This window comes from Diprion similis, chromosome 9 (assembly GCF_021155765.1).
Source record: "Diprion similis isolate iyDipSimi1 chromosome 9, iyDipSimi1.1, whole genome shotgun sequence".
In the NCBI taxonomy this organism is placed as follows: Eukaryota; Metazoa; Arthropoda; class Insecta; order Hymenoptera; family Diprionidae; genus Diprion; species Diprion similis.
Window position 1 is genome coordinate 7,893,162 of NC_060113.1, and position 20,730 is coordinate 7,913,891.

General features: G+C 37.4%; 1 protein-coding gene across 1 annotated transcript in view; it reads right to left on the reverse strand.

Annotated features, from left to right (window-relative positions):
- The window catches only part of LOC124410232 (probable G-protein coupled receptor Mth-like 1), a 103,561-nt gene extending 85,899 nt beyond the window's left edge, over positions 1-17,662 (reverse strand). The window contains exons 1-2 of the mRNA XM_046888445.1: positions 16,889-17,662; positions 11,021-11,259 (exon numbers count right to left, since the gene is read on the reverse strand). Of these exons, the coding sequence (XP_046744401.1) occupies positions 11,021-11,259; positions 16,889-17,640 (991 nt within the window). The 5' untranslated portion in view covers positions 17,641-17,662. The remainder of the gene's footprint in view (positions 1-11,020; positions 11,260-16,888) is intronic.
- Positions 17,663-20,730: the final 3,068 nt, after the last annotated feature.

Sequence of the window (20,730 nt, forward strand, 5' to 3'; positions counted from 1 at the left end):
ATTCTGTGCTATTTTATGAAAATTTTTTACTACTTCTATATTAAAATTTTCTAGACAACGAATTAATTTTTTCCGTGTGGAAGTTATTGAGAAATCTCCTGGAACATTGGGACGTCATTGGAAATTAAAGCTTGAATCGAAAGGCTGCAGGTAGAGAATAGTTTCATAAAAAGATCCTGCATAAGTCTCGAGGACTACAGGAATGTACATACGGGGCAAAACATATGTTTAAATGGATAAAAGTTGATACGACGAGAGAAAAAATCACACAGTGTGAGCGGACAAGTCTCGTGGCAAGTTCAAAAGCGATCACTTTGAAAGACTTGAAAGTTAAACAGAATTCTAGCTGTTTACTAATCGCAAAAATAGGAATGGCACATCAAAAATTTCTTGGAATTATCATATTTGATATTCTCTACTTTATAAACAGGATATACATCGAGGTTTTCTTTTCTTGGCTTTTTCTCAGAATATTTAACCCCGAACGATCTTGATTGATGATAAACTAAATTTTTTACAACGCAATACTTAGATACGCATATATATATAAAGCTAGAAGGCGAAGTTTCCTGTGTAAAAAATATGTTTTTAACATTTTTATTTACAAGAAATTTTACATGCGCATAGTATTTTAAGATTTTTTCTTAAGTGTGCAATTCGCGTTAAAACACCTTAAAAATATACAATCTTTTTCCTATACTTGGATGTGATCACTAATTAGAACTACGAAAATACTATCGCGAAACAAATTTTATGATGAGCACGTTTTCGATTAGACTTGTCCATGAAACTCGTTCCCGCTTAATGACAGGATAATTATTCAACGAATTAATTTACTAATTCAACCGACACGCCGGGAGAAAACTGATCTCCATCAGTATTCAATGTACAGAATGTTCTCACGCATTCGTAAATTGAATTCCTCTCTTCTACTATTCAAACTACAAACTGTACATTAATGTCTTACTAAATACGTATGAATCTATCTCCAAAAACATGGACTTTTTTTTAAATTAATCACAAGTTTCCTTGTGAGAATATCTCATCGAGATAAAGTTCGAAAATAATATTCTTTTCGGTGTATAATTTTTAAGACGCTTCCAGATTAAAAAAAAAGACATTTTCGAATTCGGACGACTATCTCTTATAAGTGTGTTTTTAGATAGAAGCAACCGAAAATGCTATCAAACGATACACCCCTACCTAAAATTCAACTAACTAAAACAAGTCAAAGTGCCTCAAAGGACCAATAAGTTATTCAAATTTTTCAAAATCATCATCATTTCATATAGGACTCGATCTACAGATTCTCCGTCATTTCGGTACGACCAATCAATTATTTCCAGTAAGCAGATGAACTTTGAGTTTTCTCTATTGTAGATTCCAAAACCTCGGTTAGTCTAGCGGAAAACCAAATACACAGAATAGATAGCACACAGCAAACCTTTTGTTGATTCGTGAGATATAGACATCGACGCGACGATAACAACGACTATGCACCGGGTTTGGAATGCAGCCATTTTTCTGCACCCACCTCCATTCACCACAATGCATTTCGGCTAGACGCACGAGCAGTTAAAATAACAGAGAGAAAGAGGAGCACGAGGGCGAGAAAGAGGGAACGTGAGACCGCCACCAAAAGGAGTGGGGGGGGGGGAGAACCACGGCGCCGGGAATCGCCAGACAATTGGGGGGGAGTCCGAGGCTCCTATAGTGGTGATTTTTTTCCCCCGTCCCAGTTTCTCCGTCCTCATCGCCTCGGAGACAATATGTAGGCTCCACCGTAGTCGGGGCGACTGGCTACCACCCGGCGTACATAGATCTTCCCTTGTTTTTGTACCGAGCGACCTGGGGGAATCCCCGCGGTTGATCTTCCCTTACCGAGTCCCGCCATCCGGCTCACAGCCCCCGGAATCAGGGACGATCCTCATCTTCTCAACACGCTCGTTACGACCGATGAAGGAATACTCGAACGATATCTGTCCTCCGATGTAAGGTGGGGGGATGGCTGGAGCTATGGTTGTTCTGACTTTCAGGGACAACGTGACGACTGAGTTTCTTAATTATCGAGAAGTCTTGCGGGATGATGCACAATTTTAGCATCGTTTTTTGCACGTTATCAATTGATCAATTGATACATTAAGGTACTATCATGCCATTCTCAATTAATCATCAGATATTGTAAATACGGAAGTTTTATAGGCAGAGGAAGTTACTGAGTATTACTTCAAATTTACTCACGAGATGATTAATTAGCCTTTTCCGTTGCATATTGAAATCACTGCTTTGGAAACTACTCATATTTTGTTGTGTTTAAGATTCCGTTCCATGTAGCATACATATAGAGAGAAAACAGTGAAACTCACGATTAGCAGGTCGAGTGACCGACAGCGCATGCGCAGAATAATTGAGTTCTGTTGGTCGGCGAAATCGTATAGTGACAATATTTTTGTCTGCTATGTAGGAGAGCCAACTACACGAAAACAAACATGAGATGACGTCAAACTTTCCCACGTCAAACGGCAAATTGAATTTACGTTGTAACCTTGACTCGGAGCAGTTGTCAGTCACGAATCAGTTAACAACAAAACTTTGCCAAGCTTTCTCGAATCGCTATATACCTAAACCATTTGAGATCTGCTTGTCTTGAAAAAAAATCGCATCACCAACATAACCTCAATGAGTTGCGTTTGACAGTTGAAGCTTGAGGTGGCAAGCCTGCCTCTCGCGCATGCGCAGTGAGATTCTCAGTCTGCCAAGTTTCACCATTTTCTCTCGATATAATGTAATCTTTCAAGAAGTAATATCTTCTCTTATTCTTCCGCCATGACGTAGATATATTTCGCTTAATAGTATGTATCGATGAAAAGTGTTGCAGTCAGTTCAACACTAAGGTCGGTGAAATTTGAGAGCGGATATTATTCTTTGGTGATGCAGCTGGATGTGTGGTGCAGACCCATTGCGCAAGAAGAAGCCTGTGTGCATTATATGTGAGGGTGAACACAACTCGGCACCCCTCTTGCCTCGTCAGCTGCACCAGAACTTCGCCGGAATAGGGTATATAGAGAGGTTTCTTTTCATTCGGTAACAAGATCAGGAGGCGTCGGAGTACCAGGAAAGATAATTCCTTCCTTTCAGAAGAACCAGGGTACCTACCGCCGCGAAAATGAATTGCGAAGGAAGGACGATTCTTGGAAATACCCATCGGCGACCAGCCCCCCCCCCCCCCTCCCCCTTGCTAGCCATTCCCTCCATGCCATACAGTGCGGGGAATTGATTGCTATACCTTATACCTATATTTCGGAAACTATCGAATAAGACCAGAGTTTCTCCTCTTCACTTCCTGTTCACTCGGTTAACAGAGTTTTTTGTTAGGATAACAGGGTTACAGAACCATTCGAAGAACTCCATTTTCTTTAGTTTTTGCTCGCTCCTCTTAAACACGTGGTTCGCGATCGGGTGAAGATTTTTCTTAGATATGGTATATTTTTTGGTGGAAAAGAGTTAGTCAACATTTCCAAGAATCGATTTATGAACAATCAATAATGATAAGGAATTTATTGTTTCAAGATTTGTGGTCCATACTGTCGAGCATATTTCTTTTTTTCTACAAGGAATTCTGTTGTTTCTTGAAAATGTAACTGTTCAACTTTTCATTCGAAAAATCATACGGGCATCTTATTCGAACTAGAGATATCGGAACAACTACTAGATAGCGTTCAATTCTCTCTAGTGAAGAACCGTAGTTAGCGAACACTAATCTAATCATAATTATTAATACCACAAAAAACGTCAGGCGTGTTATTGAAACATTTGTGACTTTAAAATTAACATTCAAAGCAATAGTTCCGGTATTCTAAATGTTTAGACCTCATATATTTCATTGAAAGTATTCTCACAAGATTTGAGAGTTTCGCAACAGTATTTAAAGTACATGGAAATCAAGAACTCTGCAGCAAGTTTCTATAAAGAATTTTTCCACATTTACCTCTTTCAGATGCATGGTACACCTAAGTGCACATTAAAGTTTGAAGTGTCACTGTTAAAAGCAATGTATACTTGAATCTCTTTGCGTGCAGGTAGAGATGTGCGTTTAAGAATTCCTCGCACCATAAAAAAGGACAAGGACTATTAAGAAAACGACGAACACCTTTCCCGAGCTGCCGATCAATGGATTAAGGATAATTGACCAATTTAGAGTCACGAACTAGAAGGGCTTGCCGTTCAAAGAATCGCTAATTGTAAGCCCAATGACCTCAGCAGTGATCCGAATCTAGACTCCAATTATACCAGGTTCTATACTTACAATTAATGACTGAGAATGGAATAAGCGCTGTAATAATCACGACTATAAATAAAGCTAATCCACGTCTGTTGGCATATCAGTAAAAATTAAGAGGAATCGAGGAATTTTCAATGAATTTTGAAATAAAGTTAGATGTGTGATGTCACTGCAGTACATCAAGTTATATTGGGTAGTGGTGAAAAAAAAAAAAAAAAAAAAAAAAAAACTTTAGTGCAAATGGATTAACAGAAGTAATTATAAACTTTTAGCTAGTAGCAATTTCAAGTTGTGCAGAATGTTTTTCTGACATCTTTTCAGAAACAGAAATCTGAAGTTTCAAATACTGTTACAGAGATTTACGACTTCTTGGATTTATCTTTATCGCGCAGTTGTTTTTTCGAAAAAAGATCACATCTGGAGAAAAATGAAATTTGAAATAATTTTTGAAAATGGATTTCATTGAATCATAAATCTGAAAACTTTCCAAAAATCTTATTGAAACTATAAAAGCTATTGCAGCTATGAACTTTTTTAAAATAAAAACTCAAGTATGGAATTCGCATCTGTGTCAAGTAAAGCCGAAACTCCCCAAAATCTCATAGAGATGAATAGTGGAGTCGCAGAGCTTAGACGTTAAATATTGGCACCGTCTGTATTTATACACGAGTAACAGTCACCGCTGAGGAAAGAAACGATTAAAAAAATTAGATAAAAAAAAAAAAAAAAAAAAAAAAACGAGACAAAAGAAATGAGAGGTGGATTTGAATAGGCGCCAAAGTGTTAAATCGAACGACTCGCGAAAGTTGTTGTCCGTGACTGCGGCCTTATACTTACTACTACAAATATACTGTACGGCAGCAAAATAAGAACTGAAAATCAAGTCGAGTCTAAGGCTAAACGAATTCACCTCTATCTTTGCTTTGTTACAGTAAACTTCTATCATTGGTAAGTGACTTATAAATACCAGTATTAACGAAGAGGTAACGATTCAATCTACGACGTCACGGATATTAATTCTGCAAGCATGATCAGACGTCAAAAACAAAACAGACGAACAAAAAAAAAAAAAAAAAAAAAAAAACACACGGAAGATCTCAAAATTTCTCAAAAAACAGCAATATTTACATAGTTATCAGTTAATACTGAGGTTTTATAAGTATTTCTGAGAACTTTATTATGTTGCAAATTTTAACACTAGCGAAACCATCCTCTTTTCTACAACTTGAGTTTGCATACAGTGTAGATCCAGAATCTTATTTTATTTCTATCTACAATCCTGACAGTGTGATGAGTTTAAGATAAGAAGAGTATACATTTTTGTAAATGCAAATCGCGGTTAGTGCATCGCTTTATGTGTTCAGGCTGTATATAGACGAGATAATTCTATACGAAGATTTACCCACGATAATATTATATGTATTTAATAGAAAGATATTTTGTACGTAAACATTATTTACTCACTCAACGAGAGAAAAAAAAATTACCCTGCTTCATAGATAAGCTGAAGCTGGTATAAAAACAGAAAGCTGCAACCTTGTTTTCTGGCGCTGACTCTACTGCCACTCGTGAGTTAATATAGTCCATACTTTCAAAAAAAACTTACACACATTCATACAAATAATGTACACACTTTCCACTCGTGTGTCTTTTCGACTATCTCGCTACTTCATGATGACGCTTCTGCTCTTGGTAACTGTATACTTAATCAAGGACTAGAAAAGTAGATTGGAAGTACCTCTTCAGTTTTGGACGTTCAATGAACTGTACAATAACCTTGACTCATTTCTGTGCAGATTGTTATTAAAGAATGGACCAATTCTGCCTGACCTTTCGTCGCAATTGTGAAAAAAATTAAGGAGGACGTCATTTTCTATTCTCAAAGTCTGCGGCATCAAATGCTAATTGCTGCGACAAGTTCAACGAACCTCTATTCAACGTCTTTCAAGATCGGTGACCTCGAGTAGAACTAAAAAAAAAAGACATAGCACATTACATCTATAGACGACGTATATATATATATATATATATATATACGCAATTAAGACTACCGCAACATTTTTTGGCAAACTGTATCTTAACGCCAGCATTCGTCATGCTCAAGTCAACTGAAACGAAAACATTCAAAGTCACTGCCATGAACTTGAAATGACTTCGTTGCTCATCGGTTTCGTTTATTCTCAATGTTTCAACCTGTGGGGACTCTCACGAATAAAGATTTTGTCGTTTTGAGTTATCAAAAATTGCTGTTGTTGACCTGATTTATCTTAGTCCTGCTCTCTTGTTTCAACTATCCCGATAATATAATCGATGCACAGTTTTTATAATCACAATGCTTACTGTGCTTCTTATTTTTAAAGGTCAACGTTCTCTGTCTTAAATTTTCGGAGAATTTCGTTGGACGCAGTTTGAGTTGACAACTCAGGCGGCGAGTTCCGCTAATTGTTGCCATCTCAGGGTGTTATTTTTACTAACGAATTGGTAAACTTGCTTAATTGTTGAATTGCAGAAACCAGGTTAACAAGTAAAAATCAAAAAATGTTTAAACATAAGACAAAAATATTCGCATTTATATCTTATATCCTCCATTATTTCATTGTGTTACAGTTACGCTAAGGGTTATAAATTCCAGTAATTTGCCGTGCAATAAAAAATTCTAACATTACCATTTCCGGAAACATTTACAACAATCATTTTCCAGAAAAACGGTTTAGAAAATAAACCACAACAAAGTCCTATATACGCTAGACACAAGCAGAGATTGTCCTCAATGCAATAAGAGGCTACATTCGTGATGAACGACTCATTCTTGATGGCGCTATACAGAGGCCAAGTGAACCTAGGCGACAGTTTCTTATCAAAATCCATGATTACAACGAACTAGAGCCAAACCAGAATCAGTCAAGCCAGAAATGAAGCCGAACCGTTTTTGAGTGGCTGAAAGATTGGAGCTGTAGGCTTCTGCTAGGCGTCGAGGAAGAGGCTTATTTTATGTATATAATGTATATATGTACATACATACGCACGTATATAAATGCGTGTACAGCGTGCTTGTGCGCTGCGCTTCTCAGCAGTGCTCGAGCTGCTAAGAATACATCAACGAGTCGAGAGAAATAATTGAGCGTTTATGAAGATTCAAGAGTTGGCGCCTACAATGCAACGCAGAGGGCTGCATGGATTCGCTTTTTACTTACACGGATTTGAGCTTTTTACGAGCGCAAGCCACTCTTTTCTTCTTGCATATCTCAGACGTTCTTGTGATTCATGTGACAAAAAATAACGTTCAATCATCTATTCTTCGTTATACATGAAACTGAATATATTGACGCAAAGTTTTAAAAGTTTTCACGGACAGACCATTTTCCGAATTATTGTTCATCAGATTTTCACCTATTTATGTCGGTTTTATGGTATTAAAAATTTATTCCCTAATATCGTGAAGTAAGCAGAAGCGGTTAGATATTGAAAAAAAATTTGTAATACTTTGCATGAGTTGTTGATGAAAAAAAAAAAAAAAAAAAGGAAAATGTGTTAGCGAATGACGAACGTCGCAAGCACGATGAAGACTATGTTTTGAATATTGTATACTTGTAACATTCTGCAAAGAACTATGAGAATCGAAACGTCCAAAGATGTGATTTTACACGTATAATCACAGACATGGAATAACAGAGGAAATAAAGAACTTTCGGACAATTGACTGAAAATTTTGTCAATCCTTTGGAACAAACTCCGAAATCCAGCAGACTTGAGAGCAGATATTTTTTCCGTGAAATTATTACGGGTGCTGTTGGTGCTAGTCTCGCCTGGTCGTATTATCGGCATAAATATACTTTTGAAGTGAGTAAGAATCGAGTGAAATAATTCCCGTCAAGGACGCTGCAAAGACCAATCGAGCACTAGTCTAACGAAATAATTGGACCGCACCCATTATAGACTCTGAACGTCGTCGTGTATACATACACGTTACTTGCATGGTACAAATTACAGGCCACAAGTGCAATAATAGATACATTATCCACGTTATATCGTGTGCATTAATTTCTCCTGATAATGAATCGCTTCGCAAAAAATACGTCATTCCGTGTGACGAAAGAAGTGCAAAAAGTTCGAAAATTCTAACCGAGACATTCGATTAGGCTTCTCTGAGTCACTGTCTCTAAATTTATTATAATTATTTATTTTCGACTACGAGTTTCTCACCTATTACATAAAACGAAACCCGTGCGTGGGTGAACGATGTTACGAAAAATGGTGTTAGAAGATGTGAACGATTCAGCAATCATCACTGTGTGCTGTGAGTGAAAAAATCAGCAAACTGGTGATCTACGATTGTTTTAGTCTCACCTCGTTTTAACCTTTTTCTGAATTACAATCATGAGACCGTTTGGCAAATGATTTTGTAATTATCAAGTCTCGGAATGATTACAGAATTTTCACAAGACAGGTTTGAGCGCGAAGATATGATGAGAATCACTATTACGCCTGACTCAGCTCATTGATATGTGCATCAGAAACGAAAGCGTGGCACATACTCTATGCCACTCGAACGCTTTCACGAGCGTTAATATATTTCATGTCTTACACATTGTCACATATTATTACTACACATCGTTGCATTACCGTGGGAAATGATCACGAGTGACGTTTTCTTTAATAATCAATTACCATTTGTTCGAGTAATTGTTTTTACATGTGCCCGCCACAGATCAACTCCTCTTAAATTCAATTCAATGACGATGTAAAATAATTATATCTCACTGGTGTAAGTACCAATCGTAAGGAAAAAAGAAAAAAAAAGAAAATTCGTTTCATACTAATCAGTCACAGCCCGTCTTCTCGTTAATTTCCAAGAACTCATTATCCAGTATAAATAAAACGATATCATCTCCCGTCTATGGACAGCGGCACAAATCTTCGCCTCATTGTGGGGATTATAACCGCATCTTTCCCTTATGCGGGTGTTGCGGTCGCACATCTGAAGCCCATTACTTTTGCTGGTTTAGTGGCATCCATGTGCACTAAGGCAGTGATGGTAGATATTTTTTTAAGTAACAAAGAACGATGGAAAAGGTCGAACAGCCGAGGGGTGAAAAAACGGAAAGTGGTTTGCCAAGAATATACCAAAATGCATTTGACCGCTTCGAGAAATATACTTAAAAGTCGAGAGAAGATGCAAGTGATGAGAGTTTTAGAGAGATAATCTGGTTTGCGTGGTTCTGGGTATTTGAAATATTGGTAAAAAGGTTCAGAGCAGCGAACGTTTTAGATTGACGCAATTAATTCCCAGCTTCCAAACCCTTCTTTTTCACCTCTCTGTAATATGTCTGTGTCACGAAGAGCCACGACGTGTGGGCATGGATAAAAATTGCCGCGTATGCTGCTGACGACGTTGAGGATATACAAAATTGTAACATACACTCACGGATGATTTGAGAAAATATTGGATAACCCATACATGCCGGAATTTCACGGAGTATATCGAGTGACGTACCGTTATATCAGTTTCCCCCAAGTGTTACTCCGCACTCCAAATCACAGCTTCGGCTAGAATTTCCATTACCCTTGTTCGTAGCCTTTCTGATTACATATCAAATTACATAGAGACAAACAAGGAGGTTTAATTCTGGCATGCTATGGAATTACGGGTCTTCCTTACATCCATCGCTATGATTATGGGGTGGTGGTATCCTTATTTCTTTACGAGAAAATTGCGAATCGTCTATATATTCATTCTCAAGATTAGAACTATCCAAGTTCAGGTACCTGACCTCGTCCCCGTATCCCGACCGCTGCCATCAGTGCATTCCCATCTGGCGAATTTTTTCCGTGATCACACTAAGCAAAGCATCTTTGTAAGAAAACCAGCCGACATATTCACGGAGAAACGAAGAATTTTATAGTGAAAAAAAAAACGGTTACGTCTTTAAAAATGTCACCAGTAGAATGATTCGAATATCCTAACAGAATTAGATACTCTACATCAATTCTCTACCCAATTCACCATAGGCAAGAAAGGTCCGTGACGCTTCTGGGTTAAATGCAGGAAACGCTATGCGTTAAAAGCTCTCCACACGACCGGAAGTAGCACATGGGCATCTGTTCCACCGAGTAAATGAAGAGTCCAGAGTTACAGAAATGAATCTGATTTCTGGAGAGATAAGTCACTCCGGCAAAAGTCTGATCTGATGATGATAACATTTAAGCTGCAGTTGCGGACCGGTGAACAACTTGCAACAATTGTTTGCAAAGTGGACTGCATCCGCTCGGTCTACGTCAGACCAATTTCCGCCGCAACATACCGTATGACACGGAAATTTCAGAATAGGAAATAGCAGATGGCAAACTGTGATCTGGTAATCGCAGCTTCGTGTCATGGACTCGTGGTACCCTTACTCTACACAAAACCAAATTTCCTCTCGGAATATTGCAGGAGTGAAACGATGTTCCGAAACTGTGATTTTGCACCCCGGCAGATGAAATAATGCACAAGTTCGATGGGGTTTCGAATATTGCTATCGTAGTTTGCCACGATGTCAGTTGCAGGGCTTCACAAGTTTCTGTCTTTCGCGAGCATAGCGCGTCTGCAAAGTCTTACCTTACAGAACACGTCCTGATATATAATTTTCCTAACAATTTTGAAAGATTGAAAAAGATATTGGAATTGGAATTCCAACGGTTGGTATCAAGTCCAAAGGATAACGAGGAGCCGAATGTTGAAGGATAATCTCTACTCACCTATGGATTTGCAGGCATTCGGATGTAGCGACTTGCTGCCGAGGTATATGATGGCCATGAGAAGGTCGGCCAGCATCAGGCAGACAACGTGCTGTGTCTGGCACCGCCAGTGGAGGACATGGTGGGCTGTTGGCAACAGCCATCCGGCTGCAAGGGTGGCCGCCAGGAATACAACGCTGATCAGGAATCCGACCGCATATAGTGTGTAGTGTGGGCTAGTTTCCTGGTCGATTGCAGCCCTGTAATCAGGACGTTAAGGACTCGTTAGATTTTATTGCTTATTCCCCAGAGTAAATCAAGATACGAAGGAGGTAGGGACGTATGTCAGTCAGTAGTGGTTGTCGTTAGAACATTTAACCATATTGGGTAAATAATTTTGATAATGAAAAGTTGGTTCAAAAATATGTTACCTGTTACTTTTACTACAGTAACACCTAAAACAAGATTGGTTAATTATATTTTTCCCATGAAAAATAAGCTGTGAATTTATTGAAGACAAAGTCGTGCTCTAGGAAAATGTTACTGCGATACAAAAATTAGTGTTTTCAGCTAGAAAAAAATACGGGTATCATAAAATTCACTGAAGGTTGAAGAGGCTCGACATGGTCGAAGTTATGCCAATTGTAAATATGTACATTTTGTTAAATGAGTACCAATATGCGGGTCAGTTCATCGCAGAGAATCAAATGAGAAAATGGTTTACAGTCCTTGGAGAGTTAATATAATGGCAGACCGCACAAACTAGCGTAAATACCTCGGCGCAAACAGAGATAACGGAATCGCTATAATTGCGAAACTAATGTTCAACGAGCGGATAATAGGATCTGCATAAATCATTATGTAGGTAGGTATTCAGATTCTCGTCTGTGAATTCGCATGAAATTTTATGAAAATTCCAGAAACTACTCGACGTCAAGACCGTCATGGCCAAAAATGTTTCGTCATGTAGCAGGCAATCAAAATTTTAACCTTATATATGGATAGGAATTTCGCAACTCCAACGTTTCAGCGAATTCAGCTGAAACGACGGAATTTATAGGTACACAAACCTGAGAAATAAATATTGTTGACCTCAATATGTTGACAGTATAAGTGGTTACTATACTACAGGATTCGCTTTTTCCTTGCAGAAAATAACCATTTTATTTTGAATTCCGGAGAAACTGATAAAGAAACTGTTTTCATGGGGATAGAGAGAAAAATCTAAATCTCTTCGAAGTTTTGCTGCGATCTTAAACATCCATGGTAAAAGTTGGTATGCCGGCTTTAAATCCGGACAGCAATTGAGTGTACTAAAGTTGATCGATCGAGCTGAATATTTGATTGGAAAGCATGTATAAAGATTAATAGGATATCGTAAAGCGAGATAACGACGAGAGCTGAAGCTGGTTGGTAGAGCAGGAGATTGCGGCGCTCTGCAAGGGTCGTTGATGATCAGTTTGGATCAGCGATCGTGCGAGGAAAGTTGCGTGATTGATTATGCCAGAGAGAAAAGAAAATGATACTTCGAGGGATTTTAACGATCTTTTGATTGATCCATGCGGCATCACATGCGTGCCAGAAAGAATCAGCGTCTCTTTCTTTCGCATTGGATCTCAGTTGTATTTATTGTACGACAAGTCCTTGAGTAACGTGTTAAAGATGTCGTAGAAGAGTTTGCAAACCTTAATAGAAAAGCAAGTATTTCAATTAATTTCTTGCCATCGAGGCTGCGTGCAGGTCAAGTGGAACGTTACTACGACATTAATTGCATAGCTAATAATTGTCATAGACGAACATTGATCCTTTGCATCAGTTGCTCTATCGGACGTGAGATTTATCCAGTAGACGTCATAGGAAAATTTAGAAAAAAAATGTGTCCAGTAGCGTAGCGGTTTTGGGCATTAACTGTGTCATAGAAATCTGATTGAAAAATATTTTTAATCATTTTTAGAGAGTCAGAATGATCAAGCTAATGGTAATCAAGGTCCAAAACGTTTGGACCGTTTCTATCAAAATTGATTTTTTTTTTTTTAGGATTATTTTATCTGAATCAGATGTTTTCATGAAATTCAGAATTTGTAAAATATTTTTATCTCTCACACTCATCCAAGAAATGGATACATTCCTTTCAAAATACATTTTCTCGGATGACAAATTCCCAAATCATTATCCGATTTGCAATTGTTTCAGCAGATAATTTGTTTATACATACATACACACATTTTTTCCATAAAAACCGAAAGTAGAGATGGAAACTTTAACATTTAGAGAAGTTGTCGAATTAATAAGAAAGCCTCATGTAACGGAAAATGATGGATTGCTTGAACAAAAAAAATATATGAGGTTGAAATTTGTGACGTGAGAGTACGATGAATTTTCAGAACAAGTCTGTACATCAAAAATTTAACACGTTTAAGGTTATTGTAAAATTGAAAATTAATCATTTTACTTTATCTCAATATGTCGTTGCGAATTCCTACTTTGTCAAAAAGAAAAAAAACTGACTACAAATATCGTAACGATACGAGAATGAATGTGATGCGTTGAAAAAAGTACAAATTTATTTGCTAAGCTTGCATGGTGCTAGCAAAAAAATAATTATCATGCTGTTTATTGTTTTCTTATTTCGCCGGTGTTTCAGTATTATGCCGATGACTTTGCAGATCGCGGTTCACCTGCTTTTGACGAATGCATGTAGGAACGTAAGTTTTGACAGGTGAAAGCCGAACCGTCGTATTCTTGTTCAAGAGTGTACGTTGGTTCCTCGTCTAAAGTACGTAAGTTTATATTTCTGACATTCGACAAATTCAAAGGTGTGCGAATGAGATATACATAGACTATTTTACTCGACTTGCAAGGTGTGTCTAGGGATGTGGTTTACCTCACTCCGTTTCTTATTTTTTTTTTCACGTATATGTATAATGTATTCTATTAGATTTATACAGAGACATGTTGGTTTGTTGTCGCTAGTATTTTTGGTTTCAGCCTTTGCGTAGGAAGCAAGTGTAACGAATTTAACCTCATCTCGTATGTGTATCGCGATCCTCTCTAACATACATAGGTATAATAACATGATCTCCAGAACATACTGAAATTATTTTTAAAATACGCAGAATAAGAGATGCCGTCATCTAATCCTGCTTTCTCGGAATGTTTGCTTTCGGAAGAATGTTGGAGAGAAATAAAATAATTTATTACCGTATACGTCTACACAATATCGATAAGAATAACCGTCGATCCCGGTTTAAGTGGGTCGATACACACGTTGTACGATACATACTAGGTATAACGTATATCCTGTCTTTCGATCTCGATGTTATAAAACCGAAAATATAATCAAATGATTGCGAACTGCGCTGTAACTGTGTTATACAGGTATTTTGAAAATCGGTGATCGAGATATTTTCGACGATTGCTGTTTGTGAAAAAAATCAACTATAAATGTTTATTTCAATTCCAAATTCTTTATCGCTCGTATAGTTTGTGAATTGTGAGACACGTTATACCTGACGTGTAATCGACGAAACGATTTACCTGGAATCTTTCTGGTTTTCAATAACTATCGGTGATTTTGTTTTTGCAAATTTTCTGAAAGCTTTAATGCTACTACAATTTATGAGGTAAGATTTTTTCAATTAAATTTGCAACCTATGTGCGAGTGGAAAAATACTTTTCACTAATTAAAAAATGTATCGACACTACTTATCGTTATTAATTCATCCGATTTGTATGTTCGTAGGTACATACATTCAACAAGGAAAAACGAAACTCCTGTAGCAAGCTTGTTGATACATTTATTTAAATAACCAAGACAATTTCACTGAGATATTGTATTTTGGATCCGAGATATTAATCGCATTTTCTCTTTAGTTTTACCGTTATGCTAATACTATGTGTAAAGTCCAGAGTGTACCGTTCGCGAAAGTGTCTAGTGGCATTGGGTGCTACGTTTACTTTCTTTTCTCATGTACCTACAGCTTATAAAGAGTATCGCATCACGTTGGGCTGTTGCGATTCCTGGCGCAACTGCGTATGGAACTGCTAGGCGTATAGTATACAGTATCGAGATTATAGAGTAACGGTTTCTGAGCTGCTCGGCAGTAACGAATACTAACGATTTTCCAAATCGCCTATATAATCAAAAATGAATCGGTCGCTTCTTTCACACCGGAAATTTGATGTAAAGCAAATTGCATAAGGACTTGATGTTTACAGATATGAGAATCAGGAAAATGAAATGTCTTTACTAGCTGAGTGAAATATCACTTATTTTGAAAACTATCTGAAAATTAATTCCAGGAAATGTATTCCTACAATAAGAGGTAATTCAATTATAGGAATACGTACATTTATCGGTATTATTGTTGCGTAGAACAACGAATCTTTTTCTGGACATTTGAATTGCATGTAGAATTGCACTGACTGTGGTATTTTGACATCAGTGATGCGTCGACATTCATAATAGTCAAAATAAGCGACGTTTAACGTGGTCTGATGCAGGCTGAAACCCGTTACGATTATCTATTCCTCAGAGGAATGATTTAAAACCTGTTTTACGATGATACCAAAAGAGTCTTTCTGTAATCGACTTCGATTTCCGACCCCCTTTTTGAACGGACAACTTGCAAATAGGGTTGTCGGAAAACATATAAAACACACCGCGGAAGTCGTAAAACCCTTCGCATATTCCAACTTTTTTGTTCACCATGTTATACAAGTTTCATATTTCCCGAATCAGCTCGATCTTCGACATAACCATATATTGCCAACTTTACTCAACCGCAATATGCAATCCCTATAAGAATAAAACATGACATGTTCTTTTCTCCTTTCTGTGCTGATTCCTGAATTCGAGCCACGTGTCTTGTGTCAATATTTAATACATCGTACTAAAATATAGATCCGTGTAACGTCATCGATAGAAATTTATTTACCAAACATCCGATAGTCTCAAGATTCTTGTGACGAAAAATCTTGTGTCAGATTGACGAGCTAGTAGTCAATCTTGCCAAATTTGCAGCGAAAAATTTGATCAAATCTCACGTATAGATAATACTTTCAAAGAATCGAGGAAGACAGAACTTACCTACGGAATTATTTTTATCATACTAGCAGCAGCTTTATCAGATACTAAAGTGAAATAAATTCTGATGAAAAATCAACTACAGATTACAGAGGACTTATTACGTCTTACACACGGGTCTTCTATGCAATAAAGAATATAAATACTCTAGCTGAAAACATTCTTTAGGTCTTTGATATTCTGATGTATATCTACAGGCCGTCTTTATTCATATCATTAATAGCTTCGTATAATATTATAGTATACTAATGATATGCTTTTTGGCAAATGAAGAGTATTTTCAAGATGAATGTTTCGGGTGAAATAAGGATGTACAGTCGAGTCGATAAAGTGGTTTAAATAGAAACATGATAAAACGAAGGCTTAGAATTCCTCGCTTAAGTTTATCTAGTTGCATATAAATGAAAAAGTTTTCCGTAACTTGGTAAAAAAATTTTCATCGTATCAACAATTTCAGAGAAATAACATTACTCTACCACTTATTTCTGAAAAAAGGTGATTTTCTTGACTTTGTTAATAATAATATAGTTCCTACAATTGAAATTCAATGCATACGAATTTTATTTCTAGATCACAGGGACCGTTTCAGAATCATTTTTAATTCCGTGAGTTTGGTCATGTTTTTGCTAGATCAAAATTTTCAGCAAACTCTATACACGTCCTGTACATCCTTAAAAACCCTCAAGATCGCAAAATAAACATACGATGTCCGATCGTTCCTTGGCCGACTACATTCTGAGAACTCAGATACCGGTTTGCAACGAAAATTCCAGATGAGTTTCACCCAACGCTCTGTGACTCACCTGACTTTAGCGTGTTCCGTACAAGCGATAACCTTGACCGATTTCATATCGTAAGTATTCTCGATGCAAAACTGTCCTGGAGGAATGTTGAGATGATCGTAAATTAGAGTTCCATTTTTCATGATGTATGCATCAGTCACCTCGCCGATTACCGAATAATTTCCCGCCTGATCGCAGTTAGGAAAATCCAATATAATATCGTAACTGGTAGCGTTCGGTACGACGAAACTATCGGCCGGAGAGTTTTCCGGCATTACGGTGCACTGCGATTTGTCCTGTGACAAAGTGGCCCCGATTCCACAGCATTGGAAGACCATCGGCTTCAGTTCCTCCTTTCCTCTGCAGAGAAGCAACGCATCGTTTTCGGCGCAGTAATTATTGGGGTCGTAGGTCATCCCGGAACCACTGTGTAGTATCAGGAGACCACTGTCGAAGAAGATGAACGGTTGGGTCTTCGAGTTCGGGTAGAAGCTCAGGACCTTGTCGACTCCGCAGTGCGGACGCGTTTTCTCTCGAATGTCCCAGTCCTCTGGTATGGGGATTTGCGATAGGGTCGTCTGCGAGAATATCAAGGGCTGCCACTTCGCTTTTGTCGGTTGGCACCTGCCAACTTCACCCTCCGATCCTTCGACCAGCGTCTCGCCGGATCGGCAGCACCTTGGTATCGCAATCCGCGTCCTTTCTAAGCTTGGTTCCGATAAAACGATCGTCGAAAACGCGAGCAGGACGACCACCGAAGTGACGAACCCCATTTTGATCGGCGAAACCCTTCCGATCACTTTCACTAAACACTACCGTCACTTGTCAACTTCGATGAAGTCTGTTCGTGAAGGGTATCGGTTGGGATTTTGAACTCAGTACTTTAGGTCAACGGGGAACAACCCTTGTCCACGATTTTTCACCCCGTCCAATTTTCTACTCGCGGGTGATTCCTGAATCAATAATTACAGATGTGCCCATGCTACTTTCAGTTATCTGGTTGTAATTTCATTCAGGGTTTTAAATAAGCAGAGTGTTGAAGGAAACACGGAAATCGTTCGACGCACGACGTTACCGCCAAGAAGTTTCAGAGTCACTAAACTGATGGGATCCGAAACACGCGGGTACAGCCCGCCCGGTCGGTTGGCAGCGTGGTATCGAGCTGCGCGCGCATACTTTCGCCCCCCCACCACAAGTCTTTGAAGGCGTGTGACTGAGTGGAGAGAGATTCAAACAAACGGTAAAACCGCCGTTTGACGCCGGGCAGATTTCCGAAGAACGGGGTAGAAGCTGGAGAACGCCCAACAATCATGCATACTCGCACGGAAACGGAGAACTGCACTCTATCGATTGTCGCAGGGTTTCACAAGTTTCGAGAATTTTCATAAGCGCGAAAATTCGTTGAACAGACTTTTAGAAATGTACAAACTCTGAGTATTTGAAATTGTAAATTTAGAAAGATAAAGTCGAATTCAAAAATTGCCTGAACGAGTAAGATTATTGGCAAGCTAAAATTTACAATCGTTAAAATGTATATCGTCTGAGCTTTCTACGATTCTCATCTTTCTAATACTTCGATCTCCATTCCTTTTCTTTAATTCTCACACAGATAGAAATTATACTGGGAAAGTTATTGTTTATATTTCTTCAAGGATTCTTCAGTAGTAAATAGATTGTAATGATATAACTGGAAAAACGACGCTTCAAATCGTTTAAGTCACTTGACTAATATTAATCTGAAGTTTGTTTTAGTCTATGAATGGTTTATTTTCTTTGCGCCAGGTTTAGGTGACAATGATAAGTTTATTTATTTTTCATAAGGTTCAAACAATATGCCTTGAGGATACAAGCAGTTTTAGTTAAGTTGTACGCTAATTTGATCTGTAAATGTTTGATCAACAAGAATAACCAGTTTTCTGTAAAGTCTAGACCGAATTATTGGTTGAACTGCATATTTAATCAATTAACTCGATATTTTTTTCAACGTACTTTGGTCTGTCGTTATGGTGAAATTTCTTTTGACTGGAACATTTCGTTAACTGCAGTGACTGGCGGATGAAATTTCATCCCCATGAAATATCGGTACTACTGAAATACTGATTTTATTCGTAATTTTGTTTTTGATATCAAACAATGCTTTGGACAACACAACTTTCGTTTTTTTAAGTAAACTTTTTTTTTCATACATCAAATCAAATTCAAATTTCAAATGGTATTCTAAATTTTTCAGAAAGTAGATTATAAGATGAACGATTATTATCCTTGTATTCTTGTGTGGTTAATATTCTGGCCGACGTCCAACAGTTATATCAATAGCGTCTGTCTGCCTCTTGAATTTACTAAAGACTCGGGGTACCAGTGGAAAATATCAAACTTATCGACTTTGTGATACAATTTGCAAATAATGGATGCAATGGAAGCGTTCCTTAGTGAGATTGCGAAAGGCATTTGCAGTATAGATAATACTAGGCTTTTAAATAAACTATATACTCATTGTCATCGATATGAATTCTTCATATTAGGTATCATTTGCATTGCTATCATTACCGTCACGATTAGGAATGTCAAAAATTCTGCAAAGACAGTAAAAATGAACAAGAAAATATGGTTCTGTTATTGATGTGAACAATATCAAATTGACTATATATTTTTTCAATTATAGAATTGACTATAGATATCAGTAAGAAATGTTATTCACATTGCAAAATAAGCGTACGATGTACAGTAATATCGATACTCGTTTGGGATGGGAATGTGACCACCAATTTCTGGGTATGGTTCGAATTTCCAACTCTTTGAAATAATTCATTGATTTTTGGGCTTGAATTACATGCACACAGAGAAAAAAAATATTTCTTGGATGATGTGAATATTCTTTCACTGATCTAAATACGACAGTCATGGGCTCCGCAATAATCACATATTTGAGACAGCAAAATTATTCAGTTGACCGAGTTACTTAAAATGAGTAAAAATTTGATTACATCAATTCACGGCTCGGGTATTTCAAACAACTCTTTCTTCAGTTCGATTAGTCGCTGCTACTACATTGACTGATTGTGAATATTAAATCGACTTGATCGGTAATATTTTGATCGATTGTATATACGATATGGAGTTTCATTTTAAACAAAAGAACAATAGACGCGAAAAATCTATTAGTTTTATGAATCCACAAAGAAACGTTTTAAGTACCAAATAATTAATCCAGGGGAAAACAAGATTGTACATTTTAATATCGCTGTTTAAAAAAAAAAAATTGAAGTTTGTATTGTAATGAAAGCAATTGCAACTTATCAAAAACGCTACCTATACGACAACTATTGATAATTAGTTGTATGTCGAAGAAAACAGATCTCCAATTTTTTTTTCTTTTTATTTTAAGTCATATACATACTCGTAAAACTGAATCAACTAAAAATAAATCATTACTGTACTTAATTAAATTCGACTGTTAAATATTGTATTGTTCATTTGATTCGAAAGGACGTTTGTTGATTCAATTGGCTCTGTCAACTAAATCATTCACCGGATTCAACTAAGCGCGAGTGCCTGAATAATCTGTTATCGGGTTAACTCGAGTACGTGTTGATTGATTCAATTGGGTTTCCCCTACTAAATCATCTGCTACTCTAAACTAAATTCGATTTTTCAAATATACTATTATTCGTTGACTGAACTCAACCACGCTACTAAGTTAACTATATTAGATTTGTCAACTATACTTTCATTTATTTGATTCAAGCACTAGTCGGCTTGAGTCAACTAACTAACTCCACTATGTAAATAGTTCGCTAAGCTCAACTAAGCAGAAATTGTTGAAACTTTTTTTTTTCATTTGATTTAAATACACGTTGGTTAAT